The 16,164-nt window shown below is 36.3% G+C and overlaps 1 protein-coding gene across 2 annotated transcripts in view; it reads right to left on the reverse strand.

Annotated features, from left to right (window-relative positions):
• Gosr1 (golgi SNAP receptor complex member 1) overlaps window positions 1-10,798 on the reverse strand; it is a 47,217-nt gene extending 36,419 nt beyond the window's left edge. The window contains exons 1-4 of one of the 2 annotated variants that reach the window (XM_026389014.2): window positions 10,763-10,798; window positions 8,278-8,392; window positions 2,743-2,830; window positions 2,326-2,433 (exon numbers count right to left, since the gene is read on the reverse strand). In XM_026389014.2, the coding sequence (XP_026244799.1) occupies window positions 2,326-2,433; window positions 2,743-2,830; window positions 8,278-8,392; window positions 10,763-10,793 (342 nt within the window). In that variant the 5' untranslated portion in view covers window positions 10,794-10,798. Of the gene's footprint in view, window positions 1-2,325; window positions 2,434-2,742; window positions 2,831-8,271; window positions 8,393-10,762 lie in introns of both variants that reach the window. The other variant, XM_026389013.2, reaches the window with a different exon arrangement.
• Between the last annotated feature and the right edge of the window lie 5,366 nt (window positions 10,799-16,164).

The following is a 16,164-nucleotide window of genomic DNA, read 5'->3' on the forward strand; positions in this document are numbered from 1 at the left end:
TTCTTCTTTTTTGGGGTGCCAGGGGTTGAACCCAGGGGTGCTACTGAGCTACATCTCCATCCCTTTTTATTTTGAGACAGGGTCTTGCTAAGTTGCTTAGGGCCTCAATGAATTGTTGAAGCTGACCTAGAACTGAGGCTGCTGTCTCAGCCTCCCCAGCTGCTGGAATTACAAGGATGTACCAGCATGCTTGACTTAAGTTGTCTTTTTTCTATTTCTATTATTTCTCTTAGTATTAAGAAAATTAGTTATTTTCTACAGTTTCTGGTATTTGCCCTTACTTAGAAAACCCTCTACTGCTCCAAAATTTATAAATTTTAACCATGCTTTATTCTGAAATTTTATGGTTTCATTTTCTGTTTTACTTTCCTTTTGCATTGCTGGGGACTAAGCCAGTGCCTTGCACATGCTTATTTTTCTACATATATTCCTTGGTCCATCTCGAATTTATTCTGGTTGTGAGGGCTGAGGTAGAAATTGAGGTGGTTATCTTCCAACCCCCAAACAGTCAATTGTTATAGTTCCATTTATTTTATGATTTCTTTGTCCTGATATAAAACACCCACTTTTATCAGAAGCTACATTTCCATGCATATATGGAACTCTATATATGAACTCTATTTTGTTCTATTAGTACATATGTTTTTTCTTCTAGAATCAAACTGTCTTAACTACTCTAACTTTTTAATAAGTTTTAGTATCTGGTAAAATTAGCCACTGCTTATCTTTATTTTTAGAAGATAAACTTTATTGAGCTTTACTTTTCTTAGTTATTCTTGTATGTGTATGATTCCAAATGAACTTTTGGGTCATTATATCATGAAAAGAATGAAACAAACATGAAAAAACCCTGCTACTTCCATTGGGATGACATTCAATTTATAAGGCGATTTAGAGGGAAATTTTCCCATCCAAAAGCTAAATAATTCTTTCTTCTGCTTACATTTTCTTCTATGTTCCTCAGTATACAAGTTATACATAAAGAATTTTAAAGTTTCATCATTATATATACAGGTTTTTTTGTGTGTGTTGTGTTCATTTTTTTGGGGGGGGGGTGGTGCTGGGAATTGACTGCAGCCCCTTCCATTATATTTCTAATAGGTGACTCTATGTAGAAAAACTGCTTGGTTTTATATACTAATTTTATAGTCTACCATTTTTTTTTAAAATCTACCATCTTACTGAATTAAATGTTTCTAACATTTTTCAGTTAATTTTCTTGGTTATAGAGACATATAATCTTATCCTATCACAAGAAAGAAATTTTGTCTCTTATTTTCTAATATTGATTTCAGATTTCTTTTTACTAATTGCCCACCCAAACTTCCAAAACAATATTACACATTTGTGGTGCACATAGGTATACTTGTTTTGTTTTTATCTACAGTGCTTTACCATTAACTCCAATGCTGATTTTTAATCTGAGAGTCACATTTCTGCATTAGGTGAACAATTTTTCTATTCCTATTGTTTTGTGTATGACGCTGGGGAGCAAACCCAAGGGCCTTATGCATGCTAAGCACACACTCTACCACTGAGCTACACTCTAGTTCTATTCTGGTTTTTAAAAAGAGTTTTTAAAATTAGAAATGGTAGCTGAATTTTATCAATATTTACAATGTTTGGCTGGATGTGGTGGTGAATGCCTCTAATTAATCCTAGGAATTTGGGAAAGAAACTGAATCAGGAAGACAGCAAGTTCAAGGCCAGCGTCAGAAACTTAACAAGATCTTATCTCAAAAGAAAAAATAAAAAAGGGCTGAGGATGCAGTTGAACAGTAGAGTGTCTATGGGGTCAATCCCCAGTACTGGGGGAGGGGGGAAAAAAAGCCTTCTTTCAAGTACTACATTTTTAATACCCCCATATAAGTCTTTGCATTTATTTGCTTTTATTGAATACTTCTAACATTTTCCCAACCAATACACTATATATAGTAAATTACTCTCCCTTCCATATTATCTTGAAAGCCTGATAAAAGTGTAATCTAAATCACCATATTATTGTTGATGCATGAATATTGGCTATTTTCTGTTACAGCTAGCTGACAGGTCTTCTGGAAGTGTATGTATCAAGTGATAAGCATTCAACTTCATCAGGAAAAAGCAAGATATATTAAGTATTTCCCAAATTTTACACTACTGACCAAAAAAGAAAAAAAAACAATAAAAAATGAATTTCTATATAGTATAATATCATTTATCTTCTCAGAATAATTTTCTCTTTATTCTTTTAAAAACATATGTATCTACCCTATTAAATGATTAAAAAACAAATCAAACAAAACTCTTGTGATAATGTAAAAAATTTCAAGCTCAATATATTACCTGTAATATGTCTCTATGTCGCTGTAACGTATGCATGAGTGCTGCATTCAAGGAGGGGACACCTGCACTGTTGGTATATTCTGCCATTTTATCATTTACCCCTGTAAGCTAAAAAGAAAAAATAAATTTAAAACAAAATTTAGAAAGCACTATATGCAGCGAAAAGCAAATTATTTCTATATATACATATGTATGCCCTTTTGACTGATAGCAAAACAAAACCCATTCAGCATTTTCCGCCAAGTAATTCACAGAGGCTAAAATAATACCCATTTTGGGGATGGCTGTCATCAAATTCAAGTGGCATGGGGAGGAACACATCTTAAATGAATGTATGATTTCAATAAATACGTCTGCAACAATTTAACATAGTACCACACATAACAAGTACACAATTAATTAACAGAAAGTACTTACCCTTGCCAAAAGTTGTTCAATCTCAATTGCCATTGTCTCAAACATTCTGTCTTGGCTTGATCCATTTAAAAGGGGTGTTGTGTCAGAACTAAAGAAAAGTTCAATTAAAAGAATCCATTACTCAATTCTAGTCCTTTAAAACATACCTAATAAGGTAATTATTCTTTTTTATGGATTTTTTTAGCTTTATTTTATTTATTTATTTTTATTTGGTGCTGAGGATTGAACCCAGCGCCTCACATGTACAAGGCAAATGCTCTACTACTAAGCCACAATCCCTACCCAAGGTAATTATTCTTAAAGAGGTCAAGAACAGGGCTGGAGTTGTAGCTCAGTGGTACAGCGCTTACCTAGCACATGTGAGGCACTGGGTTTGATCCTCAGTACCACATAAAAATAAATAAATAAAATAAAGGTATTGTGTCCATCTACAACTATAAATAATAATAATAAATATTTTAAAAAGAGGTCAAGCAGGGCTGGGGCTGTAGCTCAGTGGTAGAGCTCTTGCCTAGCATGTGTGAGGCATTGGGTTTGATCCTTAGCACCACATAAAAATAAATAAAATAAAAGCATTCTGTCCATCTACAACTATAAAAAAAAAAAAAAGAGGTCAAACATACTCCTGAAACATTTCCTCTATTTCTTTAAAGTTATGATATTTATAGTTTTCCTATAAAGATCACATATGTCCTACAATATTAAATTCGGCATAAAAATAATAAAATATAAAATTTCCAAGCTTTAATAATCTACTCTTAATAATGGAAAGAAATTCCAAATGCTTGTTTACTGTCTCCCAAGTGGTAGAAATTAAGCTATGGCAGCATTCAATTAAAAAATTTTTTTAAAATATTTGCTTTTTTTTTTTTTTTTTTTTTAGTTACAGGTGGACACAATATCTTTATTTTTATATTTTTATGTTGTGCTGAGGATCGAACCCAGTGCCTCACACATGCTAGGCAGCACTCTACCTCTTGAGCCACAACCTCATCCCCCCAATTAAATTTTTAATTTGATTATGTGAAAGAAAACTGTAGAACTGTTGAGTTTCTTATAAGAGAAGTCATTGAAATGTATTATGTATTATGCTATGAGGCTTGAGAAATAATCTTTTAAGTTTTTACCTTCCCAAATTATGGTTTCCTAGGCCTTACGTTCTCTCCCTCTTTTTTTCTTTTTTGTACTAAGGATTGAACCCAGGGGTACTTAATCACTGAGCCACATCCATAGCTCTTTTTTATTTTTTATTTTGAGATAGGGTCTTGATAAGTTGCTTAGGGCCTCACGAAGTCACTAAGGCTGGCCTAGAACTTGAGATCTTCTCCTGCCTCAGCTTCCCAAACTGCTGGGATTACAAGGGTGTGCCCCATGCCCAGAGGTCTCTTATTTTCTTGACTCTTGCCAAGAAAAAATAAGATTGAGATTTAAATGATCCAGAATGAATAACTAGCTATTGAATAATCAGGAACTAGCTTTCAGCCTATAGAATGCCATGTCTGGCATATTTATGCACTAATCCTCTACATTTCCACTGCTAACACGCATCATTTAATTTTATTTTGCAAAAATGTATTCAACTATCTCTTTATATCTGAATAGTCAGTCAAAATCTAACTTTAAGTGAAATATATGTTTGAAAGGCTCCAAATCTAAAATTGCATGTCCTGAAAGTTTCTTTTGCCTCTTTTTGAAAAATCACTATCTTTCATTAGGTCCCCAATTTTTACCATATGGGCAGATTAATACAAATTGGAAATACTCTGGACACAGAAAAATGCCCAGGCATTGACTATGCTCTCCAATCTTACTGAAGACTTTGTCCTACCTAACAGTGCTTGGGTATGGCAAATAAAACAGATTACATCATTATTTCAACATTCAAAAATTCCCTTAGGTACAGAAAATAGTTAATAAGCATTTTAATTTTAAGATGTTTAACTAGGTCTAAAGTTTTTATTACTTCTTGGCATATTCTAATTTATTTGCCCTAAAACATGATATCAAAATATCTAATTTTTTTTTTGGAGTTAGTACCAGGGATTGAACTCAGGGGGACTTGACCACTGAACTATATCCCAGCCTTTTTGTATTTTATTTAGAGACAGAGTCTCACTGAGTTGCCTAGCATCTTGATTTTTGCTGAGTCTGGTTTTGAACTCACAATCCTCTAGCCTCAGCCTCTGAAGCCACTGGGATTACAGGACTTTAATTCTTTATAATGTGTCAGAGCCAAGCCAAGAGGTTTAATCTCCTAGGATGTGCTCAAGAAAAATGCTCTGTATACTATTAATACAGGTACTCCCCTGTCAGATAAATAAAAAGGAACAATGGGCCAACAGAAAGTTAGGTTTAGGGAAGAAACTGCCTCTGGCATATATATATATATATATATATATATATATATATATATATATATATATATATATATCTTTGCCTATCTCCTGGACATGGTAGATGCTCATTAAATTATTCATTGAATGAACGAATAACACCAATCTCTTGCTACTGGTTATTTCATATTCACTATTCTCAGGACTGTATTTGAGTCCAGGGAAATGGTCAAGAAAAATTCCACATTGCTGAGTTTAATTATTGTGACACGTAGCATGAATATTAGATTTTGATGCTCACAACCTTAGGATTTTTATTTAAAGGGGCAGTTAGGCCAAAGTAATTCTACAAAGTTAGTTCCAATTTGTAGTAGAATTTCTTTGGGAATGTTTTGAGGATAATTTTTCCTTTAAAGGAGGTTAACAAAAGTATGATACTTAAGAAGAACAGAAAACACAGAAAAAGCATGGATATGGCAAATAAAACATATAGTATCTTTAAAAAAATTTTTTTAGTTGTAGATAGACATAATACCTTTATTTTATTTATTTATTTTTTTAAATGTGTTGCTGAGGACTGAAACCAGTGCCTCCCATGTGCTAAGGAAGTGATCTGCCACTGAGCTACAACTCCATCCCCAAACAGTATCTTTAAACAAAGACGAGTTTTAAAATTGTACACTTGCTACTGGTTATTTCATATTCACTATTCTTAGGACTATATTTGAGACTTAAATTCCATAAAATGTCTTCCAACCATATAATAAATTTACTTATAAAAAAGAACATTTCTGGGGCTGGGGCTGGGGCTGGGGGTAGCACACATGCCTGGCATGTGTGCGGCACTGGGTTCGATTCTCAGCATTGCATATAAATAAATAAAATAAAAGTCTATCAACAACTAAAAAAAAAAATTAAAAAAAAAAGAACATTTCTCATTCTCATTATTTGCTAAATGCAACGAAGGTCAGCCCAGAGCAATGCACTGCAATGAAGTGCATGTGACATGCTACCAACTTATTTTGAGGTCCCAGAGTCAATTGCTACCTTTGCAACCTAGGTGCCCTTACTAAAAAGAAATAACACTCTTGCTACAACATTAACATGAGCCTTTAGTTGAAATGTGCATAATGTAGTAGGTGGGCTATTTTAGAGTGTAGTGGGCTCTAGAGATAGAAAGATATAGGTTTTTATTGTATTTTTTTAACTGAAAAATATCCCACCTACCACCAATCTTTGAAAAAGGCATGAAAATAAGAGTAAATCAACAATAACTCTGCCACCAACTATTTCATTGCTAGGGTATATAGAAACATTCTACATTAAAAAAAGAAAATATTCCCAGTATTTATAAAAAGCTCTTAGAATAGTACTTAAAATATGATGAACACTCTTGTCAGTTATGAAAATTATTATCGGGGGAAGGGAGGGGGGATAGTAGACAATAGGACAGACAGCAGAATACATCAGACACTAGAAAGGCAATATGTCAATCAATGGAAGGGTAACTGATGTGATACAGCAATTTGTATACGGGGTAAAAGCGGGAGTTCATAATCCACTTGAATCAAACCGTGTAATATGATGTATTAAGAACTATGTAATGTTATGAACGACCAATAAAAAAAATAAAAATTAAAAAAAAAGAAAATTATTATCGGGGGCTGGGGTTGTGGCTTCGTGGTAGAGCCCCCCTAGCACAGGTGAGGCACTGGGTTCGATCCTAAGCACTAGATAAAAATAAATGACTAAAAATAAAGGCATTATGTCTACACACAACTAAAAAAATTTTTTTAATTATTATTAATTAGCAAAAATTAGAGCTGGGTGCAGTGGTGCACGCCTATAATCCTAGTGGCTCACGAGGCTGAGGTAGGAGGATTGAGAGTTCAACACCAGCCTCAACAATTGTGAGACGCTAAACAACTCAGTGAGACCCTGTCTCTAAATAAAATACAAAATAGGGCTGGAGATGTGGCTCAGTGGTAGAGTGCCCCGAGTTCATTCCCCCATACAAAAACAAAAACAACAATAACAAAAATTTAGAAACAACTATTAATTTAGAAACAACTATCTATTGAATGTTAAACCCTGACACAGTCATTCAGTGTAGTACTACACAGAGTAAATGAAAATACCAGTTAAATGTATCCAGTTGAATCTCAAATCTCAAAAAAAGTTGCAAAATAATTATTGAGGTATATTATGAATATCCTAAGAATATAAACACATGTAATAAAAATACACATATGGTAAGATATACACACATACATATGAGAATGGGATGCCATCAGGGGCTTCAGATGAATCCGTTACGGTCATTTCTTAAAATGGGAGACAGATACATATGAGTCCTTTACATCATTTCTTTACACCTTTCTAGGTGTCTTAGATATTTCCTAGTATTTTTGTGAAATAAGTAGATGACTTTAATTGAGCATAAGATTCCAATAAAAGAATATACTTTCAGTAAGTTCAACATAGTAATATGCTAGTTTCTCAAAAAAGTACCAAAAACAAAAATAGCTTTGATGATTAATAGTGAGGATACACTGTACTAGATTTACTACAAAAGTATAAACACCAGAAGAGCAGTATGTATAGTATGCATTTGAGTATTTTCCCAGATCCTTTTAGCAATTAGGAAAAAAGATACCATGTGGGCAAATTAGCCATATTTCTGTATACTGGTTGAGCTAGGAACTCCTCTTTCTTTCTCTCTTTTTTGGTGGTTTTGGGGATGAAACCCAGGGCCAGGCACATGCTAGGCAAGCACTCTACTACAAGCTACATTCCCAGCCCCACAGCTCTTATTTTTCATCTTGTTTGTTTTGTTTTTTTGTGGTGCCGGGGGCTGAAACCAGAGCCTAATACATGTTAGGTAAGTGCTCTGCCATGAGCTACTTCTCCAGCCCTGGGACTCTTATTTTTGATACAGACTCATTCTTAAACTCTAGTAGTTTCCTCCTGAGACCATAACAAACTTTGCCTAAGGATCGCAAATAAATGGAAGTTTCAGGAATTAGAAAAAATTGTAATAAGTCACTAAAAAATAAAATAATTGTGGTAAAGAAAATAAAACATCAATAATTTGCCAATAAGCAGGTTATAAAAGTTATATATTTTAGGTTTTTTTTTTTAATTCTCTTAAAAACATTATATAGTTTAAGGCATAAGAGACAGAATCTGGTAGTACCTATACCTGTCGCGTCTTCCATCTCGTGTGCTGCTGTGACTGTAACTTGTACATAGTTTACTGAAGGAAACTAGTTTCAGGTCAAGTTCATTTTCCAGCTGTCGAGCCTGTTTCCTGAGATCTTTAACAAAATTATAAAAGCAAATAATTAGATACAAAGATTCTATCAGTAAGCATGAAAATCACAAGACTATTCTAAAGAAAGCAAACTATAAATAATGATCATATATTGATCTTTTCCAGTTCCTTCCCATAAAGAAAATTGTTAAGGAAACCAAAGACTTACCTAAGAAAGTAAATTAATCATTAATTTAAACTTCAGATGGGACAGAAAGGGAAGTAGCAGTGGGAGAGGCAAACATTCAGCTTTATTCCAAAGACAGCTAGATGACAAATGTTCTAAACATCCCTAACATTTCTACAGCAGTAACTAAAATTCTGTAATTCAGGGCTGGGGATGTAGCTTAGCAGCAGAGTGCTTGCCTAGCATGCACGAGGCCTTGAGTTTATTTCCCAACACAGCAATAAAATAAAATAGAAGAGACTACAAATCACAAAGAAAATGAATGTTTTATGATCAGGATCACATCAATTTACTAGCTAACTTTATATGAGAAAGAAGCCATTATCATTTTTGACAGGAATTTTGCTATCTTTTTATGTTCCAAAGTTTTGTCAGGCTTATGAAATTCTTTTTTTAATAGTAAAATACTTAGCAATTGAACATAAAGAAAAATTTGCAATTAATAAAAATTTTAAATTGTCTTTTCATAAACTTACTCAAAAATTTAGGAGGTGAAACTAACCATGTGCTACTAACAAGGTCAAATATGAATATGACGGGAAAAAACACAAATTTTAAAAGCAGAAGCAAGCAAACAAGCAGAGAAATTGGTATAGTAGTTTAGCATTTAAGGGGCTGAGTGTGAGAAGCTACATCTGGAAATCCACACATCTATATCTGAGTACTCTTCTCATGGTGAAGTACTCTTTTTCATGAAGATTAAAATAAAAGGATTGAAATATAGGAAATATGGTATAAGAATGTCTCAGTGATAAGGAATACAAAACAGTATTTCAAATATTTCATACTGCAACCAGAAGTAGGAAGCAGAGTAAGACAGTGGAACATATTTTCCCAGAGACAAAATCCCAGGTGGAATCTTGGCTGTCACTCGTTGGCACTAAGATTTATTTGCAAGCTACGCAATCTATAAATCTTTTAAAAAACTTTTATCTTCAGGATATTTTTATGCATTAGAAAAAACAAAAGCTTAAAGCCATGGACCACAGTATTTTATCAATAATGAGCTGTTATCATTATTATAGCATGGTGCTTCAAAAAAGCATAGCCTGATGACTAGTATTAAAGATACCAGGAAACACTTGTACATAATTTAAAAATATTTTCTAGCTAGTACACACATTTCATATGGGCAATTCAAACTATAAGTATGCTCTTTTGTAATTTTAGTAATTGTCTTTTCTAACAGAAACATCAAGTAAAAGCACTTTGAAAATAAGTCAAGACAAGTATATACAAACATAAAATTCATTTTCTTAGATTAACTTGCTGAGGGTGACATTGCTATGGTTTCCAGAGGCTTCGATGGGTAGCAAGAGGACGCAGCTCAAAAGGGTAAGAGGGATTTGGAAAGTAGTTTCTATGTTCCAGCAAGGAAAGAGGCAGTTGAAAGAAAAAGATGAGACTTCTTCCATCTTTGCTGTTCATCATGGTCCAGGAATGAATTTTATAGGACCTCATTTGATTGGACCATATATTCAGGAATTAAATAAATGCACTTGTCAATCACAGGAAGTTTTTTTAGTTTCTTTTTCTTTTTCTTTTTTTCTGGAAGAGGTACAGCGAAGTACAACTCACAGTTTCTCCCAACTTCCTCCTTAACAAAACCAATCCTAGACTCCAGGACAGAAGGTAAAGTTACTTTCTGTCTTCAAACACCCAATCCTCGAAATCTCAGCCTGAACCTGCCACCTAGACCCAACAGGAGATATTCAGCTCAAAAATCCCCGGATGGACCAGACTAAGTTCCTCCTTTTCTCTTTTCCCACTCAGTTTTCCAACAGTGACATCAACTCCAAAACGCTCACAACTCCAGTCTCCCTTGGCTCTGGATTTTCTAGCTGAACACCCGTCTTCACTCAGAGTTTGAACCCAAAGCTCCGTGGTCCGAGCTTCACTACCCCTTGCCCATTGCTATCTGGCGACTCCGGCCCCTCTTTCTCTCCAACCCCGCTCTGTCCACTCGCTCAACCCTAATTCCTGGTCTCGTTCACACCGTCGGGTCAGGCCAGCCCCCTCCCTCAGATCATTCGGTTTCCTCGGTCCCCAGGGCTCCCACTAGGCAATTCCTCTTCTCAGCTCGGCCACTCTTAAAGCCTGGCTCTTTCCTCTGCTGCCTCTCCCAAGATCTAGCCTCAGTCAGCCCTTCTGCCTCTAGCGGGACCCACCCGGAGGCCTCGCCCTCACCTTCCCAGTAATTGCTGGTTCCTGCCGCCATCTTTGTTGTCCAACGTCAGATGGGATAAGAGAGTAGAGGCGATGTGGGCCAGAGAGCCACCTCTGCCCCTTCTTCCGCCCTGAGCTCCAGGGCCGATGGGATACTCGAACATCCACAAACACTGCCACCTGGTGGGTCTATTTGTTATCTTACAGCTTTTGAGTAGCAAGTCGAAAACTTGGGCTTTTAAGCTCCAGGAATGCAGGTCGCCTCATGCTGGGACCCGTTTTGGCGCATCAAATCTTTATCATCTCCCTGATTTTGATTTATCCCTTCTCTCAACAGGTGCCTACACGACTGAGAGGAGAGTCATCCTCAGACAGAACTCCCACACCTTCCCAGCCAGCCTCTTAGGAAGCCAGAGGTTCTTCCTCATCCTTCCTCTGCCTGTGCTTCATTGTCCAGTCTCTTCGGTGCCTTTTTCCACTGGCCACATTCCTCTATGTCTGGATAGTTGGAGTTCCAGCCTTCTTCCCTTTTGCAGCCAGCAAATCTAGAAAGTGTGTGCTGGTTCCATATGCTCTCGTTCTGACCCCTCAATCTGTTAAAATCATTGTCCAAACCCACCCTTTATAAATACACAAATTATCACAGAACACTGGAGTTGATATTTTACCAGTTCTGTGAAGTTATAGTCATTTTACCTCTTGTGATGTCACTCTCATTTATAATTGTCTTTAATATTTCCTCTACTTGTGCAGTGAGAACCACATCAGTCATTTTTGCTTCAACTGTCAAACATACAAAATCCAAAAGAAAAAACTACTCTATTTGCCCATATTGTAGTCATTTCACCCCTCCCTCCCTCCCTCCTTTCTTCCTTCCTTCCTTCCTTTTCTAAGATTCCTTCTCTTCTAAGATTTCCTTTCTGTTGCAAGAATTTCCTTCAGCCATTTTTTTTTAAAGAGAAGGTCAGTGAGTATAAATTTATTCATTTTTTTAAAATGAGAATGTTGATTTCTCTTTCATATAAAATCTGAAGTTCTTTCTTTCCGTTTTTCCCACAGCATTTGAATAAAAAAATGTGCCTATTTTTCTGGCCACCACATCTGATGAGAAATTGGCTATCGTTTGAATTGCTTTTGCCATCTTTTGTCTCTCCATTCTTGATTGTTCTTTTTCTTTAGTTTAAAAAACTTGAGTATCGTGTCTCCGTGTAGATTTCCTGAAGTTTATCGGTTTGGGATTGTTCATGTTCTTGAATATTCTGCCCAATTTAGGAAAATATCAGAAATTATTTCTTCAAAAATTTTCTGCCTCATGCTTTTTCTCTTTTTTCCCTGGAATTCTGATGACACAACTGCTAGATCTCTTGATAAAGTCCCACAAATCCCTGAGATTCTGCTAATTTTTTTTTCACTCTATCTTTCTGTTGTTCAGATGGAAGGTTATCTACTATTCTGTCTTTAGGTCACTGACAGACAAATATGTCTTTCTCTGACCCTTCCATTCTACTACTGAGTCCATGTGCTTAGTTTATTTCAATTATTATACTTTTCAGATCCAAATTTCCATTCAGTTCCTTATTATATCTTTTATTTCTTTCTGTTTCCTTGGTGAAAGTGTGTGTGTATGTGTTGCTAGGGATCAAAACCAGGGCCTGGTATGTTCTATCACTGAGCTACATCCCTAGCCCTTTTAAAAAAACAAAAAAATAAATTTGAGACAGGCTCTCCCTAAGTTGCTCAGACCAGTCATCCTGTTTCAGGCTCTGAAATAGCAGAGATTATTAGAAATGTGCCAACCATGCCTGTCAGTGAGACTTAAAAAAAATTTTTTTTGGTCCTAAGTTGTTTATAATTGTTCTCTAAAATGCTTCTCCCCCCCCCCCAGTACTGTGGCAAGAACTCTACCATTGAGCCACATCCCCAGCCCTTTTTATTTATTTATTTATTTATTTTAAAGAGAGAGAGAGAATTTTTTTTAATATTTATTTTTTAGTTTTCGGTGGACACAACATCTTTATTTTATTTTTATGTGGTGCTGAGAATCGAACCCAGCGTCCCGCACAAGCCAGGCAAGCGCCCTACTGCTTGAGCCACATCCCCAGCCCCCTTTTTATTTTTTAAGATACAATTTCACTAAGTTGTTGAGTCTGGCTTCCAACTTGCAATCCTCTTGCCTCAGTCTCCTAAGTAAAGTAGCTGGGTTGCTTGGCTAGTGCTTCAGAGTACTTTTACACTATTTTAAAATCCATGCCGGATAACTCCAACCTATCTATCATCTTGATGTTGGGGTCTGTTGATTGTGTTTTTTCACTCAGTTGAAATTTTCTGGATTTTTGGCATGAGTTTTTTTTTTTTTAATTATATCCCATATAATCCTGTATTTTATATGCTATGTTTTAGGTATTATGAGACTGGATCTTATTTAAATCTTCCATTTTAGCAGATTTCCTCCTACACTGTGCCAGTGGGAGAGGCTGGGAACTGCCTTGGTTCTTCCAGGTGGGGCTGGAAGTTCAGGTGCTCCCTTGGCCTTCATTGACATCCCAGGTATAGAGAGAGCCTTGTTACTGCTTCCCATGTGGTCCCCACTGACATCACATCAGGAATCCTCATTATTACTGTGCAGCAGTGAAAGTCCCAGCCCCCTATTTTGCCTTCTTTGACACCACTATGTATGGATGTTGGGGGGCACTTCATTACTGCAAGGTGAGGATGCCTGTCTAGCCCCTCCCCCTCAGCCTTTGCTGGTCAGGGTTTGAAATGGGTCTTGGTTTATTCTGTGGCATTTGTAGGGAGTAGCACAATTATCGTCTAACAATATTCTGTCTTGCTAGGCTACTCGTTTCTTGGTCTTTCCCTGGAGAGAAAAGCTTTCCTTTGGATTTTTCCAGTCTGCACCTTTTAGCATCTTTGGATATCCAGACTCTCTAGCACACATCATAGGATACATGACGCAAAGAGAAAAGCCAGGAACTCACTTCTACCTTGTTTTTTAGATCCTGAGATTCCTAGTTGGTCTGGTCTGCCTTTTTTCCACATTTCTGAATATATACATAATGTATAAACATTTTGCTGGATTTCATGAGAGGAATGGGGGAATAATTCTATCCCATCTTGTCTAGAACTGAAATTCTCCTTTTAAATTTTTAATAAATTTTAATTCTCTGCTAACATTTTTCATCTTCTATTTTCTTAAATTTATTCATCACTATTATTAAAATATCTGTTTGATAACTGCAAAATCTGTACCTCTCTTGGAACTATTTCTTATTTTTCCCCTTTGATCGTTCATCATTTCATCTTGTTTTTAATAAGACTAACTTTTGAGTGGATACTGTATATTATAGATAAAATTTGAGGCTCTGGATGATATCTTCCTCCAGACTCTTTCCTGTTGTTTGTTGCAGGCAGTTCAAGGAGGGGCAGATCAGCTTAATCCTGCATGAGGTAGTCTAATGCCAGGTGGGATTCCATGTTTGTTAAGACTGATCTGTTCTGGGTTAGCCCTTTGAGTGGAGGTAGCCATTTGTTTCCTAAGGGAAAGCCTCCTTACCAGTACCCCTTACATGGGATAGGTGCTGAGATATTATTATTTTCCTTCAGCCAGTGATACTACCTAAAACTCCTTGGGTTCTCTGCCTCCTGCTTGACCTCTCAACCAGCACTTACAAATCAACAAATGCCTCAAGATAAACATTTTACTATCACTGCTTACATTTCTGTGCTCTAGGCTCTTGATTTCATTAAGTCATTCTTACCTTAGTTGTTCTTTATTTCTTCAGTGTTTTGTTTTTCAATCTGGCTTTTCTAATTGTTCTTGATAAGGCCTGTCTTCCTAGAGCTGGAAATAGAACTAATTTCTCATGTCTAGTTTATTTGTAGATTATTTCGTTTTCTATGTACATAATCATATCATCTTCATATAATTGTTTCTTATCAATATTCCTATCTGTTATTTTCATGACAGATCTTTCCATAGAGCAAAGTTCAGGTACTTTGGTGGGTTGTTGGTTTGTTTTGGTGGTGGAGAGGGGTTGAATGGGCTGTAGTTCTGTAGTTCTTTTTTCACTAGGAGGATTCTTTTGTTTCTCTCTTTCATCCCTAAGGGTGTTTTTCTTTGTTCATTTATCATCACCTTCACTGGAAGCTGTATTCTAAAGATTGCCCCTTTAAACCACACCTACTCCCTTTAAATCACACTCACTTTGAAGAATCTCACCTGTCCTTTGGGCTCTGACCTGTTTGGACACACATTTTAGACAGTTAAGACCTTGGTGGACTTAGTCTGGCAGAGATTTTAGACAGATGTTAGGACATTATGCGCTTTGGCTGGCATTCATCTTGTCTTCCCTGCAGGCTGTTCCATCTGCCTTCGCCCCCCTTGCGGTGTGGTGGGGTTGTGGGGTGGCATGTGGAAGTATATGCTGAGATTTGGTGATTCCTCCCATTTTATTCAACTTGAAGTTTAAGAATTCTCAGGTTACACTGAGAGTGTGATTTTTTTTTTTAAGAGAGAGTGAGAGAGGGGAGAGAGAGAGAATTTTTAATATTTATTTTTTAGTTCTTGGCGGACACAACATCTTTGTTGGTATGTGGTGCTGAGGATCAAATCCAGGTCGCACGCATGCCAGGCGAGCGCGCTACTGCTTGAGCCACATCCCCAGCCCCAAGAGTGTGATTTCTATATTGATTTCTTGTGTTCTGCATTATTTTGTAATGAAATATTGTATTCATTTCTAGAAGTTCTGCTATCTTATTGTTCCCAATGATATTAAATTTATCATATATTTCTTTGAAAATAATTAGTTTGTTTCATAGCATTTGATAATGTCAAAATCTGGAACCCGGATAGAAATTTTCTGTTTTACTGGTGGTGAAAAACTCTGAGGTCTCCTTCAACTGTAGAATACTAGAGATAACCTTCCACTGGAGATCCGAGTTTTACTCAATCACCTAAGGGAAGTGCCACAGGGCTTCACCCCTGTGTCAATCAAGTTATGCAGAGCTGGCCAGGCTCTAAACATCTCATTTCCTATGCCAAGTCCCTTTTGTTCAGAACAAAAGGGACTTGGCATAGGAAATGGGATGTTCCATCTCAATCTATTCCCACTTTCAATTACCACACCTTCAGTTCCTGTTCAAGTTCTGTTAAATAGAAACTGCATACAATCCTTCCTCATTGCCCTCCCAACACCCACACTCTCCACATAAAAACGCAGCAGCCAACTCTGTATTCTCTTCAACTTTATAAATTTAAAACTATTCTAAAATTATTTTTTAAAAAAATTCAGTTCTCCAGTTCAGTAATTGCAACAATCTGCCCACACCCCACCTACTCTCTCTGCTCTGTCTTCAGGTCAGTTCTTCAAGGATCCTAACATATTTTCAGACTCAAACGCTTGTTTGGTCTTGCAAAACTCTTC

This window comes from Urocitellus parryii, chromosome 7 (genome assembly GCF_045843805.1).
Source record: "Urocitellus parryii isolate mUroPar1 chromosome 7, mUroPar1.hap1, whole genome shotgun sequence".
Lineage (NCBI taxonomy): Eukaryota > Metazoa > Chordata > Mammalia > Rodentia > Sciuridae > Urocitellus > Urocitellus parryii.